Source organism: Melitaea cinxia, chromosome 17 (assembly GCF_905220565.1).
Source record: "Melitaea cinxia chromosome 17, ilMelCinx1.1, whole genome shotgun sequence".
NCBI lineage: Eukaryota > Metazoa > Arthropoda > Insecta > Lepidoptera > Nymphalidae > Melitaea > Melitaea cinxia.
The window spans coordinates 15855328-15874311 of NC_059410.1; the positions used below are offsets into that span (position 1 = coordinate 15855328).

At 36.0% G+C, this 18984-nt stretch overlaps 1 protein-coding gene across 1 annotated transcript in view; it reads right to left on the bottom strand.

The window, feature by feature from the left end:
• Positions 1-7565: 7565 nt before the first annotated feature.
• LOC123661460 (epidermal growth factor receptor substrate 15-like 1) overlaps positions 7566-18984 on the bottom strand; it is a 40714-nt gene continuing 29295 nt past the window's right edge. Inside the window, exons 10-17 of the mRNA XM_045596416.1 lie at positions 16821-16982; positions 16064-16153; positions 14815-15012; positions 14304-14474; positions 13200-13343; positions 12382-12525; positions 11694-11897; positions 7566-9150 (exon numbers count right to left, since the gene is read on the bottom strand). Coding sequence (XP_045452372.1) covers positions 8368-9150; positions 11694-11897; positions 12382-12525; positions 13200-13343; positions 14304-14474; positions 14815-15012; positions 16064-16153; positions 16821-16982 — 1896 coding nt within the window. The 3' untranslated portion in view covers positions 7566-8367. The remainder of the gene's footprint in view (positions 9151-11693; positions 11898-12381; positions 12526-13199; positions 13344-14303; positions 14475-14814; positions 15013-16063; positions 16154-16820; positions 16983-18984) is intronic.

Here is an 18984-nt window from a genome sequence, read left to right on the forward strand (position 1 = left end):
AATGTGTATTGATAATAATGAATTAATGAACTACATAACGATATATTTTTATGAAGTATTATAATTGGATTAAGATCATTATCGATAGTAAGTGTTGTGTGCCTCCCAGCGATGTAGCGAATATTCACATTCGCGAATGTTTGCGATTTTTTTTGTATTCGTATTCGAATTTCTTTATTGGAAAGAAGTTCCCTATTGGGCGTTGCGGAGGGGTACCCTAGCCGGCAAAAAACGTCCGTAACGTTAAAAAAAGTGTGTGCTCTTTATGTATAGTCTATGTATGATGGCTATACAGTGTCTAATGTATAGTCTACGTAATGACTGTTATTATTATTGCAGTTTGCTATTATTATTATATCATTCGATAATTATTATATATTTAAAAAAATCATTGTAAATAAAATAAAGGTTCTATCATATCGTAGTTTTTATCTATTTATTATTGATTTTTCCTCCTTAATTTGTGCACACTTCTAACCGCTGCTACTGTATCGTGTCCAGTATACCCAAAGGTTATCTGGAAGAAATCGCTATTTAGCGATAAGATCGCCTTTGTACATCTTGTATTGTATCTTTCTTTATATGTGTCTGTATTTTGGTGTACATTAAGAATAAATAAATAAATAAAAATAAATAAGGTGTTAAGATATTTTTTGTTTTTTTTTTTTATTATTTCTATCGATTAAAAAATTATAATAAAAAATGTATACCCCAATAATTATTGTCTTTATACCTCGAATAGAAATTGAAATTAATATTTTATAATAAGGAACTTCGTTCCTATCTGGTGTCCCAGACACCCCACGGTTTTTTATTTATTTTATGATATTGGAACTGGAATAATAATAATATCTACTAATGAGATTTATATTTCTTATTTACTTATATTCTAAAAAAAAAACAACTGTTCTGGTGTGGTAGTGCATGTAGGACACCGACAGTTACGGGTTTGATACCCGCTTGGAACGAAAATTTGTACCTATTTGCATGAATATCTTTTTGCGGTCAAGATATCTTCTTTGTGGATTTTTCCACTGTACTTAGTAGAGCACGCTAAGATTACTTACATACAGAAAAAAGGATGGTAGAGGCTAGTACGAGCTTAACGCTGAAGTTCCTCAAGGCTCAGTGCTGTCACCCACACTGTTTATTCTGCTTATTAACGATACGTCGCAAACCAGCAATATTCGTTGCTATGCTGATGACGGTATTAGTGATGTCTTTTGGCCGGTTAGTATACCTCAAGTAGCAGTGGTGGGCCAATTATAATTTACGTAATACGCAGGCGTAGTTTCGACGAAACTGCGTCTTAATCGGTTAGACCCTTTGTATTGTGGTGCCGAGTTTTCAGATTGTTTTTTAATGAACATTCATAAAAGTATTGGGATACTTGGGGTAAATAACGACCGAGGTACAATTCCAGGATCACTTGGAAAGCAAAAAAGCCAGTGGCTGCAAAAAAGCTATAGAAATTCTGAGCAGGATGGAACGATTAAGTACATATTGGAACATCGGTTTCTGATCCTTATCTGGTTCTTAAAAACAGGCGATTCACTCGTACCTTCTCTAAATTTTCAGATACCCATGCGCCGGTAGACGATTAACATCAGATTATACCGGCCGCTCATTAACCCCCTTATTATAGAAAAATGGATCATTCAACCAGTCTTGGCTCGAAAATGATTGGTTCAAACATGACCTAGTTATACGAATTTCATATCTTTTAAGCGCACTATTTGATAAGTTCATTAGCAATCGCGTATATAAATCCAACCAATCACTAGTTGCTTCAGCCTGTAATATCCCACAGCTGGGCATAGACCTCTTTCCCCATATAGGAGAAGGATCAGAGTTTAATCCACCACGCTGCTCAATGCGGGTTAGCGGATATAATCCCTACTATAAGTAACGATCGCTATCATACTTTAATAGGTAGGTTTATTAAGTTTTTTACATGCCCGACGTTTCGAATACTTTATAGCAATCATGGTCACGGGAAGCGTCAGTCCACTAATATACATCAGAAAAAGTTGTTTTATTAGGAGTGAAATTCGTCTAAACGTTGAAATACCTGTATAGGTTATTATAAGTTTTTTGTTGTCTATTTCTCAATTACCGTAATGAGTAGATACCCATTCATACCTTTACGGGTTTAGACGTGTCTACTCACAAACTTTACGAGGTTATCAATCATTTAAACGAAACATTCATGAGGCCAAACAGATGCTTATTATTGTTTGAACGTACCGCGTACGCTTGTGTGCAGGGAGCTTCCGGGTCTCTCACGCTCAGGATCAGAAGCTACTGCGATCTGCTGTGATGTACTTAAAAAAACCTCTCAAAATTATTTTTTGTAGCGATACAATTCGTTAGCATTTTAAATTTACTCCATACTAAAGCGGCGAAAAGAAATATCGTGAAGAAATCTGCATGTTACAAAAGAATTTCTTTCACATGTACCCATATATGTCCGCCAAACAGAGCAGCATGGCAAAGCTTAACTCTAAACGTTCTCTTTATAAGTATCTCTGCAGAAGAGTATACTTAGAAAATGTATGTTATAATAGTGATTTTAAATGTTGAAGATCCCCTACCTTAGTATAATGATTTTAAAAGCATGCACCTTACCGAGCTTTATCGGAGGTAGGGCACAGCCGTTAATTTCCTGCTCAAAATATGGAGCAGCCCAACTGGGGTAACACCTTACAGAGGATCACAGCTAAATAATACTGTTTTCAAGCAGTGTTGTGATGCTGTTGGTGAGTAAGGTGACCAGAGCTCCTGGGGGGAATTGGCGATAAGATCGGCAACGCGTTTGCGATGCTTCTGGTGTTGCAGGGGTCTATAAGCTACGGTAATCGCTTAGCACCAGGTGAACCGTACGCTTGTTTGCCGACCTAGTTATATAAAAATGAAGTGTTCCAAAACGTCACAAGTCCGAAATTAGTCTGTTTCAAGCTGCTGATAGAACAAAAGAAATAAAAGACGGTATAAATACAGTATGCTGTTCATTTTATTATCTCAGGAATTATTTTCATATTAATATAATATCATAGTTTCATTACAATGGGTCTCAGCGGGTAATGACGAGTGCCGGCACGATGTACCTGATGAGTTAACTCACAACTCCACTCATATCATACATTATTAAACACACGAACAACTTTACAACCTTTAGCTTGATAAGAATGCCTTTTCAATTATCAAAAACAAACATATAAATTCTACTTCAATCTTTAAATTCTTTAAAAAATAATCATCAAAATGGCATTGAAAAGCGTCGCGCTGTGTGAAATCACTTCACGTGAATACCGCAACAAAACAGCCAATCAAAATTAATACGTATCGTATATTTTAGGTCGTTTTTAGTGCTATTAATCTATTTTTACCATAATAATTTATCCACGCATAGTCTTCAAACAGATAGCAACACGTCAAAAACCGTAACGCATTCACAACGATAGTAGGGCATGGTGATTAGAGACCAAGAAAGCAATCGATGAATGGATGGACAAATACTGTCTGATACTAAAATTTGCAGATTGTTTTTTCTAGAATGATCGATAACTTGGTCCCTAACCTTCAAGTCCGAAGGCGTATTCATAAGATGGTGTTCTAGCAACACGCTACATAGAAAATATTTTCAGCACGCTCGCATACAAACATTAACTTTTTTTTAATATTACCTACAAGACCATCTCTAAATTTCCATTATCTAGTGCATACAGTATACGTAACAAAAGCTATATTCAATATCAGAGGACAGCGATTTTCAACGTTTAATAGGTCCCTTGTGTTAAGAAAATTTATAGAAAACGCCTAAATATATTCAACGTAACGTAAAATCTCTAAAATGGTATGAAACAATACGATATGTAAACATTAAAGTAGCTAATTATAGCGAAACAAAACGTGGAACATTTTTTTGGGAACCAAACTATGCGTTACAGTCGCTTGAACACGTCAATTCGTATTATATATGTCGAATAGTAGAAAACTACTCTAATGATTATAATATGAAATGTATTAAAGCCTTTTTTCTATAGGTTTATCACAGTGGCTTATGTGTCACAGAAACCACTGCAATAAAACTTATATATTGACATTGACACAACGTCTAATTTAAAACGTAACGGCCTTCTATTCTAATTATGACAATACGACTAATAAATATAATTTTGTTATATATTAATGAATTTGAAATATAAATATTAATTGTTGAAATATAATTTGATGTGTAAATGCTGATATCTACTACTCCTCTAGTCAGTTTAGAACATCTAAGTACAACGGCTAAATGACAATAATTAAACATTTCTTTACTAATAACATTCCAGCGCTCGAGCGCTTGATATGAAAAAATTGTACTTCACTAATGGTGAACAATTAATATTTAAAAATAAAATCTCTTTTTTACTTTTAATCATAACGAAAAAAAAAAAACATTACTCCTATAATTAGGGCCATAGGATGGTGAGGGTAGTTCATAATGACTATTTGAAGGTAAGAGATGCGAAAAATATTTTTGGAATGATTTTAGAACTTATTAAACAATTCGTTGCACATTAGAAGCGACGAAGAGAAAATCGTAACTAGGAAAATTATCAAATAAACTATTCACAATACAAAATTTCAATAAATGCGGTAACTATAAATAATTATAAATTGCAACAGTGAATAATAATTATAATGAAAAAACTTTTCCGATTTTATCGCGGTTTATTATTTTTTATAGATGTACGACGTTTCAGATATTTTACAGCAACAATGATAACGGGAGGACTCCTGTACGGTTTGCTGTAAAGTATCTGAAATGTCGGGCATTTAAAAAACATAATAAACTGCGATAAAATCCTAAAAAGTTTTCATTATAATGAGTGAAATTCGCGTAAACATTAGAGAACAATAAATTAATAATAATGATGATGATAATTTTGTGATGATTCTATAATATGAATATTTATGACTTTCGCTACATTTCTATATGGTTAAACGAATTCTACTAATATACCACGATGATTTACTGGCAACATTGGCCAAGAGATGTCACAAGTTGTACATGAGCAAAAAAAGCATAACTTTTCCATACATAAGTACATCTATCGTAAATCCCATCGATATACCGTACCAATTTGATTCTATACTAGGCGCGCGGTTCCGAATAATACTGATTAGCAAATACAAAGTAATATCGCCGTCTCGCTCGTGTGCAGTGTGTGCGAAAGAGAAGCAAACGCCGACCAACTTTATTTCGATTCAACTCGTTGGAGTCCCGCGCACCGTCACTACCGCTTCAGAGAATCCGTCCGTCATACCCACGCGTTTCATATCAAATCCATAAAAACTTTTCATCTAAAAGCCATTTTATGTAGCAATATTGTAACGGTTAATCCCATTTAAACACTAGCAACGTATATTATAAATAAAATGCGAGCGCCGATGTGACGGGCGGACACTTAAGCGTTTCTTAAATATAGTATTACCAAAATTACATTATTTATAGCTTTAGATACACATATACACGTCAACTTCGAGAATTAATGTATTTATTATTATTATTATTTTATTATTATTCCGCTATCACTGAAGGTACGTTACAATATATTCTTGATAACAGACACGGATCGCTCGGGCCGCGTGGACAGTGGAAGTTTAAGAACTTTAGTATTACAATTATACTAACTACAAAAGATATTAACTGGCTGAGGACGATTTGCAGAAACTAATATCTATTATAAAATTTACAACGTACGAACAAGCTATGGTTACACGAAATTTAATAATTGTAAAAGCGACAACGTACCTTAGAAACATTTTACAGATTAAATATAGAAATACATAAAAATTTATTCAACTAACAACACCGTATGAAACGCTACGAACATGGCATCCACGCGGACCGACGAACCATAAACAACAGCGCCTAAGAAAGAGATAACAACTTTAGGACATTACCCATAAACACGTCGGTAATAATAGTTACATCATAAGTATACATTTACATAATTACTTACTTAAACAACTATAGGCTTGCGGAGACATTTCTTAGTTGAAAGTGTTTCGTGTTGCCATCGCAAAAGGTGGTCTCATGTCTCGGCAAGCGTGCATACTAGATTAATTATTGTACCGGAGGCGGCTTATGGCCCGTGCGCACATAAGCTAGTGTTGCCCGATGCTAAACTATGTAGCTAAAGCTAATAACTACCAATTTTGTATGAAAACTTTTTTTTCTTCTTGATACAACAATTTTTTAAACATATCGAACATATTTGGAATAGTATAATTTAGAAGCTATATAGACAACTTTGACGATTCCACTGATTATTATAAGAATCGCGTTAGTACTAACATATTGGGAGACCTGATATATTATTATCGTCTTTGCCTAAATGTAATAAGGTTCACAATCGCATGATATTATATTTAGATGAGATGAATGAACTCCCGACACGAGACCTCTTCACGTACCCTATTGAGAAGGATGAGGACAAAGAAGGCACCATAGAAGACTAAGTAACACACAGACAATTTTTTTATACAATCATTAAATTATTGCTGCTTAAATGTTTTATACATACAGGATATTATAAATATTTGAACAATCGGTGGTAAAGTTACACATGATCCTGGGCAGTTAAAGTTACATCGGTAACTAATAAAACAAAAAAAAAGTATTTTAACATGCAATTAAAAAAATATTAATAATTATCGAAAATTTACATTATTATGGTACTAAACAACAAAAAGGACGTGATTACGTCACAATGTACTGATACCATGAAGGTTAAAGACCGAAAAAGTCTAATAACCCAATAGTTCTTTTTCCCGCGACTAGCGGCGCTTGCGTCGCTATTCATAAAATTAGCGGTACATAAGTATCTAAAGTTAGCTACACTTAAGTGATCACTACGTCATACATTTAAATACCCTTGGAATGTTTCCCAGCTGTCGTTCTATTTTCCCAGTCTTTAGCCTCCATGATTTAAATCATGATTGATAACAATCAAAACAAGTTAGCAACGTATTTAATTACATTCAATTAAAAATGCAATTAAATTCGCAAATATTAACACGATTTTAACATTTCAAAAAAAAAATATTCAATTTGCATTCAATAATTTCAAAATAATTCTCATTTTTTAAGGAAATATGTTTTTACGTCTTTTACTTACACCGAATCGAATCGAATGGTTTGTACAAGTAATAACTACTCATTATATACAAAATAACCATAAACAAAAACATTTATAAGAACAGACATCACTCATAATTCTCATTATAACCGATTTAAAAAAAAAAGTAGACAAATACGCATGTATTTATTTATTTAAGCAAAAACAACGATGAAAAACAAAACGAAATTTCAATGATATCTTAATTGACCTTAGGATCTGTAAAACTCCAAGACATACACACATTAGATTTGTGGGTACTTATACATTATCTTGAAGGTCAAATTAACGAAACGTATGTAATTTTGAGTGATACCTGACTTTACTTTATATACAATGAAAAGAAAATAAATAAAGAACCATCTTTTATATATCTACTCATAGAAAATATTGTAAAATCATATTTTTACGAGATATACAAATATTGTTTTTTTTTTTTTCGTTCTACCTTCAAATAAGGGCATTCGGTTAAAATACGTTATAATAATATCAATGTACCGTAAACGATAAAACTAGGAACTGTACATAATGTTATATATTACAATGATTTAGGCCATATTTTTATAAAGTAACAATACATTATTATTTAGAATTATTAAGCTAATAAGTCATTTATAAATTTACTTCACGTCTGTTCTGTTTAAGCTCGATGAGATGAGAATGACGAGCATGAGTTACTCTGTTTGATTTGTATTTTGTATGAATTGAATTCATTTAAAATATTTATCATACAGAAATATAGAACAATCCTACGCAGTGTGTGTATTGCTATTGTAAGTAGCAAATAAATTATATTAAAGAAACATAAAAAATTAAAATGTTCATATTTTTTTGTTTGGTTATTCAAGCTCTTCGTTATTATTTTCCTCTAAATTTTCAAAAGAATAAAAGCTTAGTAGATTTGTATAAATGACTCATTTGTCTTAATTTTCAAACGCAAATATTTTTGTTTGTTCGTCGATGACTCCAAGATTAAACTTGACAATGACTAGCGGATTCATTTGAAACCGATTAAGGCGTGATAACGTATCAAACGAATCCTTCGCTACATATCTCCAAGGCAAGATCACAATCAGATAATTTTTCGCACGCCAATATAGTCCTTACTTACTAGAAAGTGTAATGGCTCGACGCGTGATTAAAAGGGAACGCACTAAGGCCGATTAGGTCTCCTAAACAACGACCACGCCTTTGGTCACTTTTCCTGGCGCGATATAGCCAGGGCCAGCTGTAGTTCGGCGTCCTCTTGCTGCCTCCTAGCCTCGGCCTCCACCTCTAGACGTTTAGACTCAGCCGCCGCCCACGCCAACTGCTGTTCTTCCGTGGGCAAAACTTCTGAACTTTTCGAATCGGTGGACTTCGGCTTCTTATCCTTGTTATGCTTCGTCCTTCCAATACCTCCAATCGTATGCACCAGCGACCTCGCGTACTTGACTGGCTTCGGTGATTTTTCCTTCTTACTGGGCAACGTGTTGGTCGGCCACGTTTCGTTTAAATTCTTACTGGTGGAACTCGTATTCGCGTTCGAGTCCCAGTCCGGCGCCCAGTTGTCCGACTTGTTCGCCCAGTTGTCCGACTTGTTCGCCCAGTTATCGGTCTTCCAGTCGCTGGAGCTCTTGGCCGTATTCCCGGTCCACACATCCTCTGGTTTGGTCCAGGCGTCGTCGATGGCCCAGTTGTCTTTAGGCCAGGCGGCCCAAGCGTCATTGTTGTTGGCCCTTGCCGAGAAGGGGTCGGAGGAGACAGGCGGCGCTGAAACGCGACCGCTAGCCCTTTCGGGCTTATTAAAGCTACCGCCGTTAATGGCCGAAGACGGAGAGAAGAAATCGGTCCCAAAACCGGCGACAGACGTCGGTCGCGCGAAGGGATCTGCCTTTTTCCCGTCGACGATATCGGTGAACGGGTCCTCTATGTTGAAGGGGTCCTCGTATCTGTAGTCCTTGAAGGGATCCTCCGTGAAATCGAAGGCGGGTTTTTTCTGGGCGAACACAAAGTGTGTGAGTGTGGGGCGTGGGTGTGGGGGTAGGGGGTGGGGGGTGTACGCACAAGAGCCCGCCCGCCGTCCGCTTAGCGCTGCAATGTGGGGACAAGCACGAGCGTGTTAGCATGTTAGTGGACAAGTGTCGCATGTTATGAACAAACTGACCACGACAACACGCCAGCGAACCTTTTGCACTTACTACGTTACCTTACTACGTTTACCAAGATTATTATATTCCTTGCTTGCTCATACAATTATTCATAATAAAAAAAAAACAAGTTAAAACAGTCTGAAGATTAAGCTCAAAGTTATTAATATTTAAAATGTAAATATAGTTCATCAAGCCCGCTGGTGTATCGTCGTGAACGTATAACCATATTCATAAGTTATTTACATAGAAGATATTTTTATTCAATGAAAATTATATGAAAAAGAAATACATAAAAATAACTAAGAAATGAAAATAAATATAATCGTAAAGGACAGCATGCACACATCTAAAGCATGTTAGCTACAACCTAGAATTAAAATGCCAATATTTTTACTAATACTTCCTACATTATTTTTCTTTAACCAAGAATAAAACTGCCTAAATGCTTTATAATATAATGTATGAATTTTCTGTTTATATTATCTAAATCAGGAAAAGACTCCTTGAGGTCGAAATCAGTTTTTCAGAGGATTTTTTTTTTTGTGGCAACTTTGTTTTGTTTAATTTGAAATCCTGCCAAAATTCATCAATTATATGTAATATAAAGGATAAAGGAAGAGCTTAGTTACTTTATTCTCGTGTTCTGATCTCTCTTTCAAAAGCCCAGAGTTTTGGGATCAATGAGATACTAGAAAAATTACTTCAAAATATACATATAACGACACCGTGAACACATTCTGGTCAATATATGTATTTAACTTTTACATGAAAAATGATATAGTCGACAATTAGGACCCAATTGAGAAGAGTACTTTAGGGTTTCCACTAGAGTGTGATTTGATATATAATTCAAAGGATGTTGGTTTATGTTTTACTGAATGAAGAATTTGAAGAATATTGGGGGAAGACATTGGCGGTATGTCCGTATTACAGACGACATTATTCTACTTGTCATAAAGGAAAAAGTTTAGCAGAATATCTTCAATGAGAGGAAGCCTTTAAAACTGGATCTTAGATTATGGTCATAGATTTTGTAAGTATTAACTACCCAGTGTGTGTGTGATCTATATATGTTTTTAGGACTGGAACCCTTACTTTTGCAAGTGTAAAGAGACAAATAACTCAATGCATATATAAGTTTAGCGTCATATAATTAATATCTATTTTGATCTACATGTTAAAATATACACTAAAAATCCCACCATATGCATATACGGCATGCAACATAAATAAAAAAATGTGTAGAGAACATGCGAAAGCAAATATGAAATGATAAAAATAATGATAAATGCAAAAGAAACGCTCGTCCCGATAAAGCTGCGCTAGGCGATGCGAAATAAAAAATGGCGGCAACTAATATTTCAAAGGAAAACTTTGAGCTATAGTTTTGGCAGACTTAGTTGAAGATATCTTTAAATAGCACAAAACGAAAGAGAATCAGAAAAACAATTGTTAATTTATTTTTAAAGATACCTCCAAAATCTTGTGCACAACTGAGAATGGCATTTATGCGCAACAGAGAAAGTAAAATAATTTAATCCAAAGAAAACAAAAAGCACGTCGCTCTAAAAATGGCTGGTACTTATAAAAAAAAAAAAACAATTTTGACAAAATGCCACTCTCTAACTAGGAACAAGACGTGCAGTCTACTTATACAGATAAATATATATCACATACATTTACTTTTTACTTTCTCTGCAGCGTAAAAAAATAAAAATAAAAAATAAAACAATATAATATTTAGCTCATAATCTCGCAACCGACGGCTACGCGCTTCATGCCGCTATACTAAATTGGAGAAGGGGTAAAATAACTTCGAGTAATACAAAAAATAATCTGAAAACAATCTCCTTTAACAAAAATAATAAATATCAATAACACAATTATTTTAATATTTTCCAAATGTATTAACACCGTGAAGGAAATCCAAAACATTTACATTTTTTGTTAATACAATTTTTGATTTTTTCTTTCTCTTTGAAACTCACGATTAAAATAATGACTGCTTTAAGTTTCTGCTTAAAAATTTTGTTAAAAAAATTTTAATTTTGACAAACGAAAGCTGAACCTAATTGTCCCCTAATTTCTCTTAAAGACTTTTAGATGGCAACATTAAAAAAGTCACTGGTGATGGATGGTATAAAGTCCTAAATATAGATTTTGGAATCTGACTCATTCAACAAAACTTATACATATAAATAAATAAAATATATATTTATTTATTTATTATTCATCATTCAATATTTTTCAAGAATCAAATTATTTTAATAATCTGTACAGTTCAGCTTTCGTGTGACAGACTATAAAATGAAATATGTCATAAATTTATTTTAATTTAAATTGTATCAATATGTGTATATGTGTATATTCAGTATACAAGTGCGCTCACCTTGTGCGGCATCATGGGTCTGGGGGGCGCGGGGCGCGGCGGGGGCGTCTTGTGCCGCTTGGCGTTGGTGTTGGCGCTGGTGTTGGCGCTGGTGTTGGCGCTGGTGTTGGCGCTGGTGTTGGCGCTGGTGTTGGCCGGGTTGGCGGCCACAGAGTTCCTCGTTGGCGCGTGGAGGACCGCGAACGGGTCGGACTCCCACGCTCCCTATTTTTTTAAACATTATTTAAAATATTTTTCATCCGTGTCAACAATTTTAGTCGTACTGTTAGACACAACTTTTTTTCTATATCGTAGGTTATAATTTAATTATTGTTTTGTTTATTATAATTTTTCATAGATAATTATTAGATAACAAAAATTATTATAATTCATAGAAAACAAAAAAAAACAAGAAATATTTCAAACACATTTAGCGAATCATACGTGGCACTTACAAGACAGATTTATTTGGACGATTGTTATTACACACACTGTACACGAAAATTATACACCACAGACATAAAAGTCAACATAAATATCAGAAAGATTCGACGACGCGTTAGCGACGGTCGCAGAACTGGCTTATACCTGTTGTCTGGTGGTTGTTATTTCGAACCCTACACATATCATACATTTGTATTGGATACAGATGTTTGTCGTGATCTGGCCGTTTGTGCTTATCTATTGTGTGTGTTTCAGAACCCCTGACATAGGAAGACTTGAGTAAGTAAAATATTTGGTAAAATGAAAAAAAGTGACTCACGTCATCAGCCTTTGGTGCATCGCTGGGCGCGAACGCGTCGCCCGCGAACGGGTCCGCGCTCGACGCGAACGCATCGCTCGCGAAGCCATCCTTCGAAAATCATACAATAAATTATATTAACATAATTATTTATTTATTTATTTATTTATTTATTTATTTATTTATTAATACTTTATTGCACAATACATTAAATAATTGTACAAAAGGCGGGCTTAATGCTAAAAGCATTCTCTACCAGCCAACCTTAAGACGTACAAGAGCAGACGTTTGTAGGTGTGCAAAATCGAGTATTAGAAAAATTCAGATAAAAAATAAAAAAAAGGAGGAAATATAAAGTAACGTTAGTGGCAATTATGTCAAAATTATAACTTGAAATAAACGTGTAACAGATATTGTCAAAACATTTATGTGTTCCCATATTCTACTACACAGAATGAAAACTGTAGATAAATAAAAATACTTAAAACCATCCGTTTCAGAAGGTAAAAAAATCAAATTAATTATTGAGAATTGACATCAATATAATTTCTTATTATTTTCTTTCAAATGTTGTGTAGATGTCATTAGGCAAAAGTGGACTGTGAATTTTTATATTTCATATATAAAGATCGCTTTTTAAACCATTGTAGTGAGATCGTAATGAAGTCGTTTTGAACATATATTTAATAAGCTTAACAAAATTTGCTGGTATTAAAAAAATGTCTAACTACCCTAAAATAGACACTTATGTCCATTACAGTAATGTTTAAACTATTGTCAATTACCTTCGCGGTGTTGCTATTCGAGGAGGGTGCGAAGGGGTCGTTGGAGGGCACGTTCGTGAAGGCCGCGTCCTTGAAGGGATCGGACGCGAAGCCACTAGAGCCATTCATTGCGCCGAATTCGTTCTTCGAAAACGAGTCATCCTCCTAGGGAATAGAAAAATAATTAATATGTAGTACACGCGCACTTAGGGCATGAATATTTCAAACGATTATAAAGTACATTATTTAATTAAAATGTTTCGGCTGCAAATCAAAAGGAACTTTTTTGCTTCCAATAAAATATAATGCACTAGTTTAGTTTGCGTGTTAGTTGAGTTGAGTACGGCATCTTTTTGTCCCAATGAGCGAGCGGTGAGACCGAGTGCGGTTTACAAGTGTACCGAGTGCGATGTACCAGTGTTCCGAGAGTGACGTACTAGTGTACTGAATGCGACATACTAGTGTACCGAAGCGACATACTAGTGTACCCAGTGCGACGCACTAGTGCACTGAGTGCGACATACTAGTGTACCCAGTGCGATGTACTAGTGCACCGAGTGCAACGTACTAGTGTACCAAAGGCGACGTACTAGTGTACCCAGTGCGACGCACTAGTGCACTGAGTGCGACATACTAGTGTACCCAGTGCGATGTACTAGTGCACCGAGTGCAACGTACTAGTGTACTGAGTGCGACATACTAGTGTACCCAGTGCGATGTACTAGTGCACCGAGTGCAACGTACTAGTGTACCAAAGGCGACGTACTAGTGTAACCAGTGCGACGCACTAGTGCACTGAGTGCGACATACTAGTGTACCCAGTACGACGTACTAGTGTACCCAGTGCGACGCACTAGTGTACCCAGTGCGACGCACTAGTGCACTGAGTGCGACATATTAGTGTAGCCAGTGCGACGTAGTAGTGTACCGAGAGCGACGTACTAATGTGCCGAGGATGGCGCACTAGTGTACCGAGTGCGACACACTAGTGTACCGAGTATAATAGGATCTCGAGTGTGTGACAAACTAGTGAATCTAGTGCAGCACTCCAATGTATGCCGAGTGTAGCCTAGGCTGCAGCGCCTCCAGTACCGCCGGGTAGCGCTAGGGGTTTGTATCACTGACCAGCGCGTCGCTGGGCGTGGTCCCGCGCACGAGCAGCGCCAGCTGCTGCTCGGAGTGCAGCGGCTGCAGCGCCAGCACGGCGGCGGCGCCCGGCCCGCCCGCCTCCAGCGCCTCCAGCGCGGCCGTCAGCGTCTGGTGCTGCTCCTCGAGGTGGTTTATTTTTATTTTAGCCTATAAAGGAAAAATAATTATTAAAGTAAATTATTTTTGTTAAGTTATTAAACTTTTATTTTAACAATGTTTATTTTCACTTAGACATATCCGATAGATTGGAAAGTTGCAGATGGCGTGTGCAATAGTCAGTTTTATAATTAAATAAACGTAAAACGCGTAAAATTAAAAGTATTCGTACCGTGACCGTGAAAAGGTTTAAAAAGTTATATAAAACTTTTTTATTTATTATGTCACGGAGGATTCTATACTGAGATTGCGGTTGCTATAGCTTCCGTAAATTTCTAAAAGAAGCACAGCCCGATGGCTAAGTCTGGAATCAGCCGCCGCGTCCAGAGACCTGGCTGACGGCGAGCACGGTGCGGCGCAGCTGCGCGGTGAGCTCGTCGGCCAGCTGCAGCTGCTCGGCCGCGTCCCGCTGCAGCGCCGCCTCGCGCTCCCGCAGCGAGGCCGCCGCCGCGCGCCGCGCGCCCACCTCCGCCTCCGTCTCCGCCGCCGCCGCCTCCTGCGCCGACACCTGCGACCGCAGCTTGTCCACCTGCACGAACGGTCTACTCAGCCTCGCACACTACCGCTTGCCTACGCAAGTTATGTCACTAGGTCGGCAAACAGGCGTACGGTTCGCCTGATGGTAAGCGATTACCGTAGCTTATAGACGCCTGCGACACCAGAAGCATCGCAAGCGCGTTGCCGACCCACTCCCCAATCCCCCAGGAGCTCTGGTCACCTTACTCACCGACGGGAACACAATACTGCTTGAAAACAGTATTATTTAGCTGTGATCTTCTGTAAGGTCGAGGTACTACCCCAGTCGGGCTGCTCCATATTTTGAGCAGGAAATTCCTGCTGTGTCCTACCTCAGTTAAAACATTCGATATTCGATTTTCGATTTTTAGCTTGTCACACCCCATACACAGAAGTGAGCCTTACACCTATAGTCCACTGGACCATACTACTGGACGTTTTATTTCCGAGCTAGAAAATTGACTTTAAATTTCAGTTCAGACTTTAAAGAAAAAGTATTCAGGGTTACATTAGAAAAAAAAATCCAAAAAAGTACATATCTGTAGCAGCAGGGATGAAGAAACCGTCACAGACTGTAGATTTTCTCTACTTTTTTTTTAACGTCTATAATTTTTAAAATTCAAGACATAGATTTTTTTAACATTTTTCTGACAACTATTATGACTTAACCTGTTACCCAATTCCGGCTTAACGTCGACTTCTGGGACACCCTGTATACTAATAGTATATATACCATTTTATATCAAAAGTTTAGTATAGTCATTATATTTATTACGGAGTGAGTGAGTGATTATATTTATTGTTAATGACACGTCGCTTATTTGTAAAATCAATATAAAAAAAGCTAAAATTAACGTTTTAACACAATTAGTATAAATGATTAATACTTTAAGTTTTAAATACATATTAAAACTTATAATACAAAACATCAATACCATAATTAAAATATTAATGGCATAGTTAAGTTGTTTACATGTTAAAAATGTTGTACATAAAATAAGTTAAAGACGTCTATCTGTCTACTCTACATAAAGTACGCATAAAAAAAAACACAAAATTCTTACTTGTGATTTTAAATCATTTAATCTCTTCTGCGCCTCGCCTTTTTGGTTTTCTAACTGTTTCAACGTAGCTGTGAGAGTATCTAATTCACTCTGAAAGATAATAAAAAAATTAAATTAATCGTCTGAACGTCACCATAATATGTCTACATTAAATAAAAACTGTGTGGCTACGCTACTAAAGAATATAGCCACCCCCTCTCTTCCCGTGGGTGTCGTAAGAGGCGACTAAGGGATAACACAGTTTCGCTACCACCTTGGAACTTAAAAAGCCGACCGGTGGTGGGATAACCATCCAACTGCTGGCTTTGAAATACACAGGCCGAAGACGGGCAGCAACGTCTTCGGTGCGACAAAGCTATTACTGCGGTCACCAATCCGCCTGCCCAGCGTGGTGACTATGGGCAAAACATATGAGTTCACGTTATTTTTGACGTAAAATTGTGGAGGCCTATGTCCAGCAGTGGACTGTATAGGCTGTAATGATGATGATGATGAAATAAAAACCTCTAAGCTAAATATATGTAGGTACGCCAAAAGAACTTTTTTTTCTGTAAATTTTAAAATAATTCTACGTATGACATTCGGGACTAAACGTTGTGTACATAAACATTATCATAATTAAAATAACGAATGCATAAAATTAAAATGTCTGTATATTCTATTTAAGGCTTCGACAGAATCACTTCTCGCCAATTTATCTCGCAAATGTACCTAATAATATGTACCTAATACCATGAAATAAATGTAACTTCCCAACCTGCAGGCTATTCGCCTCCCCGCTCTTGACGGAGACCTCCCTCTGCTTGGCCGCGAGCTCCGCCTCGAGCGCCAGCCTCTCTCTCGCCAGCGCGTCCACTTCCCTCGCAATCGCCTCCATTTCGGGCGTCGGTTGAGGTCCTAAGCTCACTGGTTCGGGTTTCTGTTAGGGCACAAAAAAAATAGCTATGAGCTATAATTCTCTTGAAATTATCTTATTTTGATAACATTTTCAGAGAATGTACGAATATTTTGATAACATATTTAGAGAACGTACAAATATAATGTTAAGTTTAGTTTAGATAGTGAAAAATGAACGGAGATAGTGTACTGTAAAGTTGTAAAATTTATGTATACGGTTCGATATATTTTTCCACATAAATCAGTGTTTATCTTGAATAAGGAGAGTCGAGTTTCGTAATGGTCTACAACCATTTCTTTTTTTACCTGACTCCACCTTGCCCTTGTAAGTATTTTAAATTACCCTGCTCTTAATTAATTTCAAAAACATTATAACAAATGTATTTACATCACAAAATAACCGTTTTATTAAAACATGCATTAGAACCTAAAACATCTTATAGTTTTCAATAAAAGCAAAGTATTTTTAAAATTCTTAAATTAAACACAATAATAACGAATATTCCGTCATTACATCTGTCATTCATTTAAAAAATATGAAATTCTATAAAATTATAATACTTCTTCTAATAGCACTCAAATCGATAAAAGGTGACGTAAGAATTAAAGAAGTCATGACGAATAAGGTTTTAGAAATTAAGAAAAAACATAAAATAATGTACGGAGAACCTAGCAATAAAATAAGTAAGCCAGATAGGCTCTTATCTTCTGGCCTGGTAGATGAAATACTAGAATATCCAGGTGAGTGTAGAGATGGACACATTACACTGAAGCTTTGGGTTTAAATTGAGTTTAAATCAAATATAAGGTAAATAGACTTTTCCTATTACCTCCCAAAAATACCACAATACTACTAAACTAATTCGAACTGATCAAAAATCATCTGAACGATCAGCCTGAAAGTATCCAAATGCTGATTAAGTTTCTTTATAGTAAAAGAGTTGAAACTTAAAAAGGCACTAGTTTTCACTGCAAGTTGGCTGTTTTTTTTTTCTGTCACTAGCAACTAATCGCAATCGCCTATAACTGAGGGCGATGACTCTCCTCGATATAGTTGATATCTGAAACACAGTGAAGAGACTCACAAAGAGAGACGTGGGAGGCACGGTGGGGATATTCACAAGGACACACACCAACAAATATTCGAATAAATGCAAATATCTGCTCAATCGAGAATAGAAATTTAAATTATCAGCCTTAAAGAAACCTCTTGCAATAAGACCCAAGAACAAGAAACTAAAACTACAATTTTTATTTTTCTCTGTCCATGTAACAAGGTACTGATAAAGATAAATTGGCAGAAATCTCTCGAATCTGGATCAGGTACTACGAATGCCTTTCACACTTGACGCAAAGTCTGACGAAATCACTTCAGCTACCCGACACGGTCCAACGGGTGTATTCAGGCACAGTTGCAAAGATTTCGTGCAACTTGTGCGTGTCTCCGTCTGAAAAGGATCAGATGATTTGGTTGTACGCTCCGGTATTGGCGAATACTATGTTATTCTTCTTTGCATATTGTGCTTTAAATATACATTAAATTTGTTTCAGTAATGTAATACATATTTGGTGTATTATTAGACTGGCCAGCTTATGTAAGTTTGAGATACTTCCTCAGTCAGACTTTTGAGATTAGACAGTATAACCTGCTGGGTAGGGACCCCAATAAAATATAAAATTACTTAACTTAAACATTTTTTCTACTCTACTAGAAAATTTAGTTATCTGTTAATGTGCTGTAAAGAATTATTCAATTTTATATTTATGATAAACCATTACCTATTTAATAAATAATGTAATATGTATATATTTATTTGGGTATTTATTTATTAATTAATTTATTTATATGTTTATTATTTATTTATATTATTATTATATTATTAGATAGTAGGATTCACTTTTTTTGCCTTTTTGATGACCCTACTCTCTTTTGTTTTAAAATCTCCTCTACCCCAAGGTTGTCTGGAAAAATCGCTTACCTAGCGATAAAACCGCCTTTGTGCATATTATTATTTTGTTAGTTT